The following is a 15,722-nucleotide window of genomic DNA, read 5'->3' on the forward strand; positions in this document are numbered from 1 at the left end:
TTGCCACATTGTATGTTTTTTCTTTCACTTTGATACTATCCTTAACTTCCTTGGTTAACCATGGTTTATTCCTTTCCTATAATCCTTCTTCCTCACTAGGATATATCTTTGTTGCTTATGTCATTTAATCTCCTTCTACATTATCACAGACCTTCCCTTTTTTCCACCCCCTTCTCCTCCTCCCTGCCTCTTTACTTGCTTAAAACACATTACATCTCTAACTACTTCCATTTCTGATGAAACATCATCATTTGGAAATATTGACTGTGTTTCTCCACAGATACTGCCTGTCCTGCTGAGTATTTTCAGTGTTTTCTGTTTTTATCTGCGTTTTCTGTCATCTCTAGGGTAATACAATTGTATTGCCTTGAAAAAAAGGGCTCAGCTGGCTCGTGCAGTGTGCACTATGAAACTGAGCCCTACAGACAGGCTGTGAACATCTTGATTCAATTCCCAGTTTCCTGATCAATGAAGTTGTAGCAGAGAGGTGAATTTATTGGCCTAAACACCCATAAGCCAGAGAAATATTCAAATACTGACAGGGTTCCCTCTCCAGATTTTTATAAAGTTATTTCACGGGATGTGGGTGTCGCTGGCTTGGCCAGCATTTATTGCTTGTGCCTAATTGACCTTGAGAAGGTGGTGGTGAGCCACTTCCTTGAACTGCTGGAGTTCAAGTGGTGTAGGTACACCCACAGTGCTGTTAGGAAGGGATTTCCAGGATTTTGACCTGGCAACAGTGAAGGAACGGCGATATATTTCCAAGTCAGGATGGTGAGTGGCTTGGAGGTAAACTTGCAGGTAGTGGTATTCCCATGTGTCTGCTGCCCTTGTCCTTTTGAGGTGGTAGAGATTGCAGGTTTGGAAGGTGTTGTCGAAGGAGTCTTGGTGAGTTGCTGCAGTGCATCTTGTAGATGGTAAACACACTGCTGCCGCTGTGCATTGGTGGAGGAGGGAGTGAATGTTTAAGGTGGTAGAAGGGATGCCAATCAAGTGGGCTGCTTTGTCCTGGATGATGTTGAGCTTTTCCAGCATTATTGGAGCTGCACTGATCCAGGCAAGTGGAGAGTATTCCATTGGACTGCTGCCTTGTGCCTTGTAGATGGTGAAAAGGCTCTCGGGAGTCAGGAGGTGAGTTACTTGCTACAGAATTCCCAGCCTCTGATCTGCCCTTGTAGCCACAGTATTTATATGGCTGGTCGATGGTAACCCCCAAGATGTTGATAGATACAGTTCATGTTCCTGCTCCAACGATAACCGTTTTAGAAAGTATGTATGTGAATATATGATTAAGTTCAGCTGTGTTGCGCTCAAGGTTGAGTGCGATTACTGACCTCACTGTTCAGGCTTACACGAGAATGGTTACCTGGTTGAGAGACTGGAGCCTCGACTGTACTTCAGAATGAGTAAGCAACCTTACCAAAGAGGGGAGGAACTTCTGGTTGGGAGTGGTGTAGCCAGGAATTTCCTTTGTTTTCTTTACCCCAACTTCCCTATCTCATTTCCTTTTCTCTCCTTGATTATCAACATGGTATTCAAGCCTTCATATTTCAAAGTCTGGGTCACTCAGAGGCAGACAGCTTAACTACCTCCCTCCCATCCATACGTTTGTCCCATGTGCTTGTAGCGGTTGGAGAGGTCGGGTAGGTTTGTACCTTGAACTGCACACAGACTGAAATCTTGCACACCATACTAGCCATGGTTACTTTTAACCACATTTAACCCTCTCCCTTACAGAGTTTATTTGATAACAAGTTTGATGACCTGTTTGGAAGTCCTGGGCGCACTGACCCATTCAATTTTAACAGCCAGAATGGAATGTCTAAGGATGAAAGGTAAGGAATACTGATCTCATGAAAATCTTGGACTTAATGTTTTTTTAATAATGATGATAAGGTAGCCCCCATGTGTTTCATGAGTAGTGATGTGCAAGCCCCGGACGGTGAGCCTTCCTGTTCTCAATATACTATCATGCAGAGGACAAGTAAATGACAATGTTGCAGAATGAATTCTAGGTATTATCCTGAGGTATTTAATTTTCTTGTCACAAACAAAATGAAGCTTAAGGAACAAGTGACCTGCTACAAACCTATGCAGGTGGAACAATATCTTTATGTTAATGTGACCTCCTGTTTTTAGGTGAGATTCACGTGTTTGAGTTTTTCTCCTCTTTTCTTCACTGAACAATACCTCACTAATCTGCATCCATTCAAATGTTCAATGGACAACTCTCCAATAGAAATTGTAGAAAGGACCTAAGATGTGCAAATTGGGAAAACTGTCAGTGTAATTCTGACAATTGATAGCACTAATTCAATACAAATCAATAAGTTCTCAAAACAGGCTATAAGTATCGAAGGACTGAATGTCACTGCATCAGCTTTTCTTCTATTTTACTTCCTTAAGTCAATATCAAATCTCTAAAAATGGTTGAATGAACCTCTGCCAACTGAATCCTGGTTCCAGTGATGTTTCCAGTGGAGATGGTTTCCTCTTGGTGCTAACAGTCATGATGACAGAATGTGCACTTAACAACAAAAGTGATGCTGAAGTTCACCACTGATGATCAATCTGTACACTAATGCAGTGACCTCTATGAATTTGAGGAGCAATTAGAACATGATACCCAGAATCACTCCAGGATTGAATTAATACTCATTGTTGTTTTTAACTCCAGATCAGACCTTTCATTGATTAGTGGTAGAATGGGGAAGTCATCCCAAAGAATCACTTGCATCAAGTCCTTTATCATATGACAGTTGAGTTTATCATTGAATCTGTTGTTCGTTTCTGGGAGATTTTAATGTTGTTCTGCACCATTTTGCTGTATCTTCGTTGTTCATTAGTACATGATAATTGCTAAATGTGGTGGAAAAATGTTTCAGAATAGAAAAATAAATCTTCACCAGAAACCTGCAACATTTCCATTGTTATTGCACTGATCGTTGCCGATCCTATTTTGTTAATTTTGTTTCCACTTGGAATCAAGGTTCACTGGGTTCACTGTGAGCTAGATTCTATAAAGGCACTCAAATAAATAGCCAAGAGCAATAAAGCCAATACTTGCATACAAACAGTCAGGAACTCTTTCAATTGTGGGTTTGGAACAAGACTGGAAAAGACCATTGCGATCACTGTAGCCAATCCCAAGTTAGACAATCAGTGGAACAACCAAACAAATGGTCATGGCTACAACGGGCATTGGCTCCATTATTTCTCTTTGTGTTACCAATGATTTTCCCCTGCCCTCCCACTATAGTTTTAATCCTAGCACAAATTGAATGATTTGTCTGGATTGGCTTAGTAAAATACCTGGCATATTGCCAGTCCATAATCTCAATTACATTGTACTAATCACTGAAAGGTATTCAGTGTATAAGTCCTCTGATGCAATGGCAATCTTCACCTTTTCCATGTGCATTGTGTTTCTCCCTTACAAATTTATATCCTCCAACTTCCAAACTTCCTTTCCCTCAACCACCACCAAACTTGCCTCTAGCTAGCACCTACTATAGTCCACCTATTTTAAAATCACAATGCATGTTCTCTCCCATCCTTTTCTCCTCTGTTCTTGCGGAAACTTTCTAACTCTGTATCCCTTCATTGTGTGCATGCTACATTCTGACCAAAGTGAATGTGCGCAGAAAAGGTCTTATGACAAAGATTGTAACCTCTGCTTTATTTCAGATTTCCAGCATCCATGGTATTTTGCTTCTGTCATGTGACAAAATATACTTTGTTTCCTGACACTGAGAATTTCATGCAAATGGATTAATGGCATTTTCAACACTATTTTGTTGATAAGTATGCCATTGGCTAGTGGAATAAATTGGCTTTGTAGAAGTCCTGTACACACAGCACAAACTCAATATCTTAAGGTGACACATGAAGAATGGTGAGACCCCAATGGATAGTTGGTGCCATGTGTCCTCTGCCCTGCTGTCAGAAAGGGCAGAGGGGAAAGATCTAACTAAAAGTTAGCTCAAGAAATATTTCAATCTGTTGTGGCAAATCAGTTGCCTTGAAATAGACTGGTACCTGGTTACACTCACTATAATTCATCAGCTGGCTTCCTAATTAGCATCTATTGGTCCACAGTGGATTTCAGTCATTGTTATATACTTGCTCTTATAGCTTGAATTTGTTTGTTCCCAGGGATAAATTGATCGAACAACTCTACAAGGAGATTGCGTCACTGAAGGAAGAAATGGCGAGTTTTAAATTAGAGGTAGCCTGTCTGTTTACCATTCGTTCATGGATCTGTATCCTAGAATCGAGAGAACTGACTGATTTGGCACTTAGCATCTGTTGCTACTAACAATGGCACAAGTTCTAGTAAAAATGAATCCAATGAAAGTCTCATTTGTGACTTTTTCTGAGACTGTGTCCATGGTGTATTTTCCCCTTGTTGTTCTTGACCTCTCGGCAGCCATGGATATGGTCAATTGTGCTATGGTTTTCCAATGTCACTCCAGTTGTGTCCAGCACAGTGAAATTATCCTTGCAGGATTCCCCTTTTAACCTATCCAATCACAACTACAGCATCCCCACCAATAGCTTCTCTTCCCACAGTGTATCATTACCTCTGGAATCCCCCCCAGGACCTACCCTCTCTCCTCTTCCTCATTCACATGCTGCTCCTGGCAGCACACAGCTCTACCTCTCAGCCCTATTGACTGTGTTGGCAAACTGCTTTTCTGATATCCATCATTATTTCCTCCATTTAAACTTTGAAGAATTTTAAACTACAGATCATTGTCATTGATTCCAAATCCATCCTTGGCCACTGATTCACATTGAATTAGCCTATTGACAACTTTGGTGCCCTATGCAACCCTGAAGTCTCCATAATACCATTTACTTTCACTGAAGTAACTTCACTCCGCTCTGTTCCTGCCTCATTCCAGCTGCTGTTAAAACTCTCGTGCAAGTATTTGTCACCCCCAGATTGGACTATCCCAATGCTCTTTTGGCTGGTCTTCCATCCTCTTTTCTGTGCAAACTCAGCTTATCTTAAATTCCGCTGCCTGTATCCTACATCATTCTCAATCCTACATTATGTCCTACTTATCAGGCACTCTGGTGCTCACTGCCCTACGTTGGCTTCTGGTCCCCCAATACCTTCAGTTTAAAATTCTTATCCTTGTATTTACATCCCTTCACTGCCTTACCCCTCCTCCAGCCCTACAACCCTCTCTCCTCCAAGTGCAAGTATTGCCATTCCCCTCAATTTGCCCCTTTGCTGCCCTTCAGTCCAATTCCCACTGGAATTCTGCCTTAAAACCCTCCAAATCTGTCATTCTCTGCCCCTTTAGGTCCTTTTTAAAACCTACTTTTTTGACCAAACTTTTGGCCACCTCCTATTAATATATCTCCTTTTGGCTTGGCATTCATGTTATCTGTTTGCACATCTGTGAAGTACTTTAGGATGTTTTTCTATGTTGTAGGTGGTACAATAAATGCAAGTTCTTGATAATTAAGTAGCCACTCAGCCTCTTGCTGCTAACTGGCTGCTCAGAATATTGCCGCTATTAAGAGAGAGCCTGGTTTTTGCTCTCAACCCAAAGCCAACATTCTGAATGTGACAGAGCTCAACAGTTTAAAGTGCTAGTGAGGCCTAAACCCTAGTCATTGACTTATCTTTGGAATTCTTTACAGTGAATAAGTAATAACATTTGCAGTTAATGTGCTCGATGGTGCAGTTTAATGATCCAACTGAGGCAGTTGCCTTTCAACAACTTCCATTTAAAATGATCACTGCCAGCAAACTGTGATAATCATAGTAAATGATTGTGACCAGATAGTACCGGACCCATTGTGGTTTTAGACTGTTGATTTTGATTAGTGCAAGTCACTGATCATCACAAGCAGTGATGATTAGAACACAATTCAGCTGTACAGCTGACTGGTTATACTTGACTGACGACCAAAACAAATAATCTGCCAACAACTTTCAGTGGGCAGGTAATGAAGACAAAAAAACTAGACGGATAAAAGCTGACAATCTCAGCCTTTACCAAATGAAGTCACCATTTGTTATTATCATAGAATCTTACACCACAGCAAGAGGCCATTTGACCCATTGTGCCTGTGCTGACTCTTTGAAAGAACTATCTTGTTAGTACCTTTCCCCAGAGCCCTGCAAATTTCTACCCTTCAAATATTTACCCAATTTCCTTTTGAAATTTCTATTGAAAGGATTCCTCTTTCAGGCAGTGCATTCCAGATTGCAATAAAAATCATTGTGTCAAAAAAAAATTCTTCTCATTTCACCTCTGATTCTTTTGCCAGTTACTTTAAATGTGTGGTTACCAAATCTCTGCCATTGGAAACAGTTTCTCCTTATTTACTGTATCAAAACCCCTGATGATTTTGAGCACTCTATTAATTCTCCCCATAACCATTTCTGCTCAAAGTTGAACAACCCATCTTCTCTAGTCTCTCCACATAACTGTTGCGCTTGCCTTCCTGGGCATTGAAAACTGTAGCTTGAACTGGACATTACTCAAAGTGCAGGCTGATCATTTGGTCCCTGTTTTTTCCAGATTGTATTTTATTATTTCGGCTATGTTGCTCAATATTCTGTTGTCTGTTTATTGCTGCTCTGTACTAGTTGGCCATGCCTTTCATCTCATTGCTGTCTGTGGGACCTTTTCTCGGGCAAGATGACTGTTACATATGTCTGTGGAAAAATTGACTTAATTTGGGAACCATTTTGGAACATTTCTGAGATCTGATAAATTGTTACTTAAATGAAAGTTTCTTTCTATCTATACAGCCCTGTAACTAATTTTAGAAAGATAAATAGCATAATAGAAGGAATAATTCAGTTTACAAGTCCAGCAAGGATATCTATTATGTGGATCTGAATGGAGATCGCCGAGAGGAATTCATTTGCATGACAGACTCAACACATTGACGCCTGGGATGAGTCCTTCTAGTGTGACACCTCCATTTTCCTCCACCTGCTGTCCTTGTTGTCCATTCAGCACTAATTTCAGCTAAATTATAGAAAGTTTTGTGTGAATGAAGAGCTGATTTGAGAATGTTCGAAGCACAGTTAGGTTCATTAATATTTTAAAACAATGTACAGACAGAGCTTTGGTTCCTGGAAGCCGTTGTAATCAGTCAGGCTGACTTCTTCCTACTACAGTCATGTCATTAGGATTTCAGGACAGTTTTCATACTGTGTCCGCTTAAACTGTGGAAAGCTTCCAGCCGTACAATTATAGGGTTTGTATGTCCAAAATAAAGTCTGTCTGGAGAAAGCATTTTGAGCCTGAAGGCTAGAAATCATTGTGGAAATAATCATGGTCAATTATTTTTATGGCATTCCTCTGTCTACTGTTTTAACAGAATCCTTAACCATTCAATACAAACCACTGCTTAATAACAAACAAGAATGTCATACAAATGCACAACATAATTGACTGCTATTATAGCCAACAGCTTTATTTGACAAGGTGAAGTACTGATGTTACAGGCTTGACACTCGCAACACTTCATTTCAAATTACTGCAAGTGTGAGTTAGCTTTATCTTGAGGTTTTTCCCAATGGTGAGTATCTAAAATGCACCATGTGGTCCTGGTAGCATCAGTGTGTTGAAATGTCATGATCATTTTCACTGAGACGGAGTATGATTCACTGTGTAAATGCTCTAGTTTCCCAGGACCAGTGCCGATCCTGCCTGGGTAACAAATGTGTAAAGTTGTTTTAGGTGTGGAGGTGATGAATAGAAGAAAAAGACAGTGATTCCTTCTTCATGTCTCTTGCTTTCACCTTTATGCATGTGTGACCTCTTTCTTTTTTTACATTAATTAATTGTCATTTACTGATTTCTCAACAACACATCTTTTACATAGGAAAATATCTGAGTCCTTCATAGGATGGTAACTAGTCAAAAACTGACTTCTTCCCTGCTATTACTTTCACCCTGTGGTGCCTTTACCCTGTGAGTCTAGTTTTTCCACATTGGAAATGGGTGAGTTGCAAATCCCACAAGTGCCCTTTTTGCTTGTTTCAGAGCAAGCGCCTGATCTTGCAGCTGAAGGGTCGAATCAATGAGTTGGAGGCAGAGCTGGCTGAGCAGCAGCACCTGAAGCAACAAGCGTTGGATGAGAACGAATTTCTGAAGGCTGAACTTGAGGAAGTGAAGAAAAGACAAGGTGACACGGAGAAAGCCCAGAGGAGCCTCTCAGAGATTGAACGTAAGTTCCAAATTTGTTTCAGAGTGGCAAGGTTGAGCACTGGCATATACATTTGATGTTTTCGTCTTGCTGCTGTGTATTCTGTATGTGTAATGAACATCATTAGAAATGATGTGCCATTGTGAATTTAGTGATTGTCTTAACCAGTCAACCAGGGATCACTGTCCCTTCAGCCAACCCATTCCACAACTAGATCTGATTGGATTCCAGGGGCCACTGTACTGTCATTCAACCAATCAGATCCTGATGACCCCACAGCACCAGGGGTCACTCTGACCCCTTGCCCATCATCCGTGTTATCATTTTTTGGGATCTAACATCTTTGGGAGGGAAAGGATTTCACGGCACGAGGAGCCTGTGCGATTGTGGAATGTGCTCCGTCTTTTTCCTCCCCTATTGGAAGCAGTGATTCTGCCCATGTGATGTGACGTGACTGGATGTGCAGTATCCAAAAGCAAAATGAGTATCAATTGGTTCATCAAACACGTGAAGCATGACTGCCATAGTCTGCTTCCTAACAACATCCTCACAAGCGTACTTCAAGCGGGAGTCTCTGGCTAATAATTCGCAGTAGATGATTTGTACTTCATTCTCAACCCCAATGGTACTGGAGCTAATTGTAGTTTACCAGCTGCTGGATTGTTCAGATCAAACTGCTCAACTCAGTGAGGGTGGAAGCTGAGACATTCCTGGTCTGTGGGACTCAGTATCACTACTTGTGGAGCAGTAGAGTTTGAGCTCACTTAAAGGATAAAATTTAAACATTTAAATGTTTCAGAAATACATTTGTCAATGACAAATTATAGATGGAAGAATTTTGTTTTTCTTATTTCCTAGGCAAAGCTCAAGCCAATGAACAAAGATACACAAAACTAAAAGAGAAGTACACAGAACTGGTTCAGAACCATGCGGATCTGCTGCGGAAGGTAAGTTGTTTTAGAACACCAGGATAATGTGCAACACAGTAAAAGTGAGTGTTCACTGGACCTAATAGTTTATAATGTGGGAAACACTGCTGCAATATTGAAGCAACTCCAAATGTGCAAGATTACACCAACAGTTGCTTTCAAGTCACATTCATGATTTATTCATGGCTGCAAACCCTCGACAGGGTTTGGATAGGTCTGCATGGGCAGTAGTGTAAAAACTGTTCTGGCAGCTTCTCCAGGTCATCTGAGTACTCAGTCTACCCACAGGTAGAGTAAATGAAAGAAAGATTTGCATTCATGTAACGACCATCAGATGTATTACGACCACCAGATGGCCTAAAGTCATTTACAGCCAATGAAGTAATTTTGAAGTGTAGTCAATGTTATACATTGCAATCAGTTTGTGTGCAAATAGTTCCCACAATAGTTTTTTTATATTCATTCATGGGATGTGGGGTCTCTGGCTAGGCCAGCATTTATTACCCATCCCTAAATGCCCTCACTCAGAGGCCATTTAAGAGTCAACTACATTGCTGTGGGTCCGGAGTCACATGTAGACCAGACCAGGTAAAGACAGCAGATTTGCTTCTCCAAAGAACATTAGTGAACCAGATTGGTTTTTATGACAATCAGCAATGGTTTCGTGGATATCATCAGACTTTTAATTCCAGATTTTTATTGAATTCAAATTTCACCATCTGCCACAGTGAGATTCAAACTGGGGCCCCCAAACCATTACCCTGGGTCTCTGGAATCCTAGTCCAGTGACAATACCACATTGCCACCACCTCCTAAATGGCCAGATCACCTGTTTCAGGTGCTGGTTGAGGGATAGATGTTAGCCAGGAGAACTCCGCTGCTCTTCATTGAATCGTGCCATAGGATCCTTTATGTCCACCAGCGAGGTTAAACGGGGCCTCTTTAAAATCTCAAATGAAAGACAGCGTAGTGTTCCCCCAGTACGGCATGACCTGTCAACCTAGATTATGTGCTCGAGTCTCTGGAGTGAGACCTGAACACACACTTTCTGACTGAGGCAAGAGTGCCTCAATGGCAAGTGAAGTGCAGGCCTGTGGCAGCTGCTAGTATGGCGTAGGTTTGCCTTCAGTGGTGCAGGGTGTTGGATCTCTGGGCCCCTGCTGGAATTAGTACCAGTTTTGATGAGCCTAGGGAAGCTGGAAGCACTTGAGATGGTGCCTGGGTTGACACTCCAACTCCTCACCTGATTTGGCAGAAGAGATGGGAGTTGTTTGAGGTTGGGAGACCATGTTTTTCCATGTGTTGTAGGTCTGTTACAGTGATCCCCTATTGACGCAAGTGCTTGATATGTTAGAATCTCCGTTAGTGTCTTTCTTTATTTGTTTCTCTCAGAAACTGAGGATCGATGACGATGTGTTTTGGTCTAATAGTGTCAAGTGCAATCTCAACAGGTACAAATTCTGAGACGTGCTTTTGCTAACTGATAATTGGATCAACTTTTACCATTTGGAATCGTTATTCTATTTCAAACTACCTCCCCTCACCACATCTGGTTGAGACTTGTGCAACAAATACTCATCAACCAGAATTAATTTATGTTTCTTTTAATAATGAGGTTTTGCAGAATTTCATATTGTATCTGTTTTTCATTGAGTTTGCAGGATGTTCCTATTTATTTATTTTTTCCCTGTGTTGGAACTTAACTTGCTCTTCAGTCATTTCCACAAGCTTATATATGTATGTTATATCCTGGAAATAATGTTCTTCGTTTAAACAAATGATCTCAAACTCCTCTAGTTACCTTGGGAGTTGTTGTGCCTAAACCTGAGCTGGAAGCAAAGTATGCACCTATCCCTCTGCCCCAACCCGTGCCCACCGCACCCCCACCCCACTGCCCGCACCACCACTTCTCCTTCGACCAGCCCTGGTATCACATACGCTGACATGGGATAGAATTATATGACACTTATTTGAGTGAAATGGAAGGGCTTGGTGATGAGCAGCTTTCCCCTGTTGTCAGAGTTTCCTTATAGACCTGTTGGTACATTTAAATTAACTGTACCAATATGTCAGCATTTTAAAATCAAATCCTTCATGATCTTTTTAATAAAGTTGAAAGCTATATTATTTTATTTAAATGTGTTTGCATTAGTTGATGGTATTTGATTTTAATAGGTGGATAAGTATCTGATTATATGAAAGAGGGAGCTTGAACTCTTAACCGTAGAATCAAACAGCTATATCAAAGCATTACAATATATGCCAGATACAACATCTGTGCTCAGGAGACTCATTGATAGATAATATCCACTTGTTATCTTAATTTTTTCGAATGGCAGCTCATGCATCACAGGCCTGTAAGGATTAAGCAGAAGTTACCTGATCGACTGACATTCGTGTTTCTTACAAGGCAATAACACTTTGCAATGGTATTCTATTAACCCAGAGGGAAGTACTTTAAAAAAAATAGACTGATATGTTTCCGGAAGAAATGCTTTCAAGTGGAAAGTTGCAGTTTGCCAAAATCGAATGATGAGGATGAGTGACTTCAGCATTTGAATATGGGGGATTAATCAATGGGGAGATTCCAGGAAATCCAAGCAGCTATTTCAGAAACCGTGCAAGCCAATGGAAAGGTCCAGCAGTTTGTCCGTATCTGTTCAAACTTTCATATTTATCAGACTTATCCCAGCACCTGTGATTAGCTTAACTGCAGCATTTCCTGTTGTCTGTTCTGTTGGGCGCAAACAACCTCGGGATTATTGAGAATGGCCACCAGCAATTTATATTGGGCTCCTCGCAGAGTATCATGTCCCTGTGTAATTTAGCTAGGTAGAAACATGAGCACAGAGAAGGGAAAGGAATTGAAAGGAGGAGGTCGGTCGGTGGTGAGACATGACTGAAAAGATGGATTTTTCCAGAGGCTTTGGAAAGTAGAGAAGTTGTTTTGGGAGATACCGCCAGAGAGCAGGCGATCTGAAGAAAGTTAAACTAGCCTTCGAAGGTGGAACAGAGAGCTGGGGAGCAAACAACAATCTGGAGTTAGAGGATTTGGACTGGGATATAAGGCTGGAGAGCAGATTATCATTCTGATTTGGTGAGGTAAAGCAGTAGAATAGATATTCAAGAATTATCTGATTTCTGCCTATCTGCTGAACTGAAACTAATCCCATTTTATTGCTCCCTTATTATTTTTGCGGTTCATTTATATGTTGTCCTTGCATTTAGCATGCATGTAAATTTCTGAATTTTCCACAGGGAATCCATGTCTTAGACTCCCCTAGAATAACAGCCACTCTTTTTGATGCTTGGCTATCACATTTGGAGCCTGGCCCAAACCCCTTGAATCAGCCCTGCCTGTTTGTAGTAGAGACAAACCCTGATATAGTTGAGGACAATGTCAAATTCTTTTTGAGAAGTAGATCAAACCCTCAGTAGATAAATCCTGATGACTGAGCCTAGGTTATGAATAAAGGTATGCACGTCCCACTTCCTGATGTGAATATCTGCCACAGGGGCATCTTGTGAACACTTGTGGCTGTTGCTAAGGGGATGCAGGGTGGTATGCAGTATGAAAGAGTTCAGTGGTAGAGTCGACAAACGGGGATTATAGAGAGATATTCAGTCTGGGACTCCGTAGAGGCTCACTATTCATAATGATAGATTGTTACAGTTTGGGCTTTTGCCTAACACTTTCCTTCGTTTCCCTGGCTAGACTGCAGTTTTCAGAAGTATCTGCTGTGAACTGAAACCTGGGTTTGTACCCCATGCTGTCAATGCGTTATTGTAACCCAGATCTAATAATGAAAAGAACACTTGGGACGTCCACCTCAATCTTCACTCACTTTAGTAGCCAGAACATTGCACATCACTAATCCACTGCATGCTTGCATAAAAACCGCAGGTTTTTTAGTTACAAAGTGAAATAAGCAAAAAGGCACAGCAAAACAAAACCAAATAAAGACCAACTTTACATAATAATTGAAATGATCTGTTCGCTTAAATGAGAAAAGAAAGCCCAGACTCTTGAACAATTGGCCACAGTGAGAACTGGCTCAGCTCTTACTGTTCATTACAGAACTGCTTATCATCCTTCCTGAGCATCCCACTACATGTAATCTACACACACTTGGGTCAGAAGCTACTTTATTCACAAGGTTCTGAGGCACATCATATTGAAACTGCAGCACTTGATGCTTAGTTTGATCCTTGGGTCAAGGAGGAAGTCATAGCTTTTAAAAGCTTTGCACATCTTGGGCATCTCGAAATGCTTAAAGCAAAGCCTAATTTGTGGGACCGTGAAAACTACTTTGGTTGTTTCTAATTGCAAAAAGTTACTTTGTTTCAACAACATGTAGAGTCAGGCATTTCACCAGAGACCCAACAATACCAGAGGAACACCAGTCCTAGCATCATGGATAGGTTCTTTCCATCAGATTGTCTTAATAGAAGTATTACATATGCTAAGTTCAATATGCTAATGGTACATTGCAACAGTAGCTATACTTCAAAAATGCTTCAGTGGCTGTAAAATAATTTGGGACTTTCTATTGAATGATGCTATTGCTGTTGTAAAGTTACAAAAGCAAAACACTGCGAATGCTGGGAATCTGAAATAAAAGCAAGAATGCTGGACATGCTCAGCAGGTTATGTGGCATCTCTGGAGAAAAAGCAAATTAACATTTCTGGCCAGTGACCTTTAGTAAGTACCAATAAGTACACTGTTGTAGTGTTGCATTGGCTATGGACTAGAATACTGTCATCCTCATTGTCTTGTCTTATAGTTGATAACAAAAAAAAGTCGGTATGCCTTCCATTATGATCGTTAAAATATCCTTTCTGGAATGAACCCCTCCAGTGATATTAATTTTGTTTTGAAAAACACTGAGCTCAAAAATGATGGAAAACATGAAAACTAACAAAATTTCAGATTTCCTTGGGTGAGGGGGAGATACCTCAGACCCTTGGAGAAATAAACTTCACAATTTCAGCCCACGTTTGCCTTGAGACATTTCTAAATCTGCCAAGGGCAAACTGGATTCTGCTGTTATCTGAGCTGATTTTGTTTTTCAGTTATATTTCTATAGCACTACATCCAGCTCATAAGGAGTTAATTCCTAAAGCTTGTGACCTGGAGCTTACCTTGTCAGTAGTCATTTGCTGTAGACTTGGTAGAGGTATGATTGTTATGTCCCATCTCAAATGTTTTATGCCATTGTGAGAAGGTAGCTGTTTGTTCAATTCTCCTGTCACAGCCAGGGACTTAGCTTAAGGCAGAAGTTGATCAAATCACATCAAAGTGTAGACATTTACCTGAGGATTATAACTATGATGGACAGTTTGAAGTCCTCTATCTCAGAGGTTCCCAGAGTGCCAGGGGAGGAGTAAGCTGTTTAACACAACATAAAAATCGTGCTGTTCATTCATGTATTTTTTATATATAAATAAACCAATTGATAGTTTGTGCTTCATCTCAATTCCATGCTCTTCTAGTCTGCCTTCCTTAAAGAGAGGAGAACACATGTAATTGCATGTGTTCTACCCCAGTGGCCTATGCAGAAAATAAGGATTCTCTGTTAACACCTCCGGGTAATACTAGATGTCTGGCACTCCAGTATATTGGAACATCGAACAAGTTGGAACACTGAACCCAAGAAAATATGTAGCATACAAGCCAGAAAATTGAGACTGTCACTGCAGGTTTTGCATTTGTTAAAGTTTTAGCTAGCCTGTGTGGAATTGCACTGTATAATTACCTGTTTTCACACCACAAGCAATTTTCAGAGCTGTTTGAGTTTTTTGGAACAGTGTAATTTTCTGGGTTAGCACATCTGCTGGAGCTGTACCTCAACAGGAAAGGGTAGAAATGGCTTTGTCAGTGTTCCTGCCCTAGCTGATTCAGGTCTTGGAAATGTTAATCCTGGCTTTATTCATCAACCATATCTTGAGCTGGAAGGACAGTTTCCCATGAGAAGAGAAGACTGTAGGGGTGATATCCTGGAAGGGTGGGATCGGTGGGCCCAAGAGACTTCTTTATCTGTGAACAATTCTGATTGCCACACTTCGAAAATGTGTTAGAGGAGGATTCAGAAAAGAACAATGACAATCGTCCCTATTGTAAGGGGGATCAGTGGTGAGGCAAAAGAGATTTTGGATTCTGTAGTCGAGGAAGGAGGGTAAAGGTGACCTTGCCAAGGTTGACAAAGTTTTAACTGGTGTAGATAAGGTGAACCTAAGAATATGACTTTACTTGGGCCATTAAGACAAATGGATGTAAATTTAAATCTTTGAAGACGACATTTAAAACAGATTTTTGAGCAAATCTTCCTTACTTAAATGGCTAATAAATGTTAGTGATAATGTAGCAGGTGGGGTGGTGCAATTGAAATGGTTAGGAAATGAAAATGCAATTGGCTGTCAGTCTGGATGAGCTGGATTGGGTGTGTTGGGTGCCAGCCTGGGTTGGCTAGATTGGGGAAGGATAAGGTTAGGAGCCATTTGAATTTTGAATCTGCTGACTTATAGAAATAAGAACAAGTAGACCTGTTGAAGAGTTCCAGCATCAAGCCTGTTCCATTCCTGAGTTGAGGCAGTCAGCTGTTTAT

General features: G+C 40.9%; 1 protein-coding gene across 6 annotated transcripts in view; it reads left to right on the top strand.

Moving 5' to 3' along the window:
* Positions 1 to 15,722, top strand: part of hip1 (huntingtin interacting protein 1) — a 299,671-nt gene that overhangs the window by 236,835 nt on the left and 47,114 nt on the right. For all 6 annotated transcript variants that reach the window (XM_078548458.1, XM_078548462.1, XM_078548459.1 and 3 more), the window contains 4 exons: positions 1,738 to 1,835; positions 4,156 to 4,228; positions 8,025 to 8,208; positions 9,046 to 9,134. In XM_078548458.1, the coding sequence (XP_078404584.1) occupies positions 1,738 to 1,835; positions 4,156 to 4,228; positions 8,025 to 8,208; positions 9,046 to 9,134 (444 nt within the window). The remainder of the gene's footprint in view (positions 1 to 1,737; positions 1,836 to 4,155; positions 4,229 to 8,024; positions 8,209 to 9,045; positions 9,135 to 15,722) is intronic.

Source organism: Cetorhinus maximus, chromosome 9 (genome assembly GCF_964194155.1).
Source record: "Cetorhinus maximus chromosome 9, sCetMax3.hap1.1, whole genome shotgun sequence".
Taxonomy (NCBI): domain Eukaryota; kingdom Metazoa; phylum Chordata; class Chondrichthyes; order Lamniformes; family Cetorhinidae; genus Cetorhinus; species Cetorhinus maximus.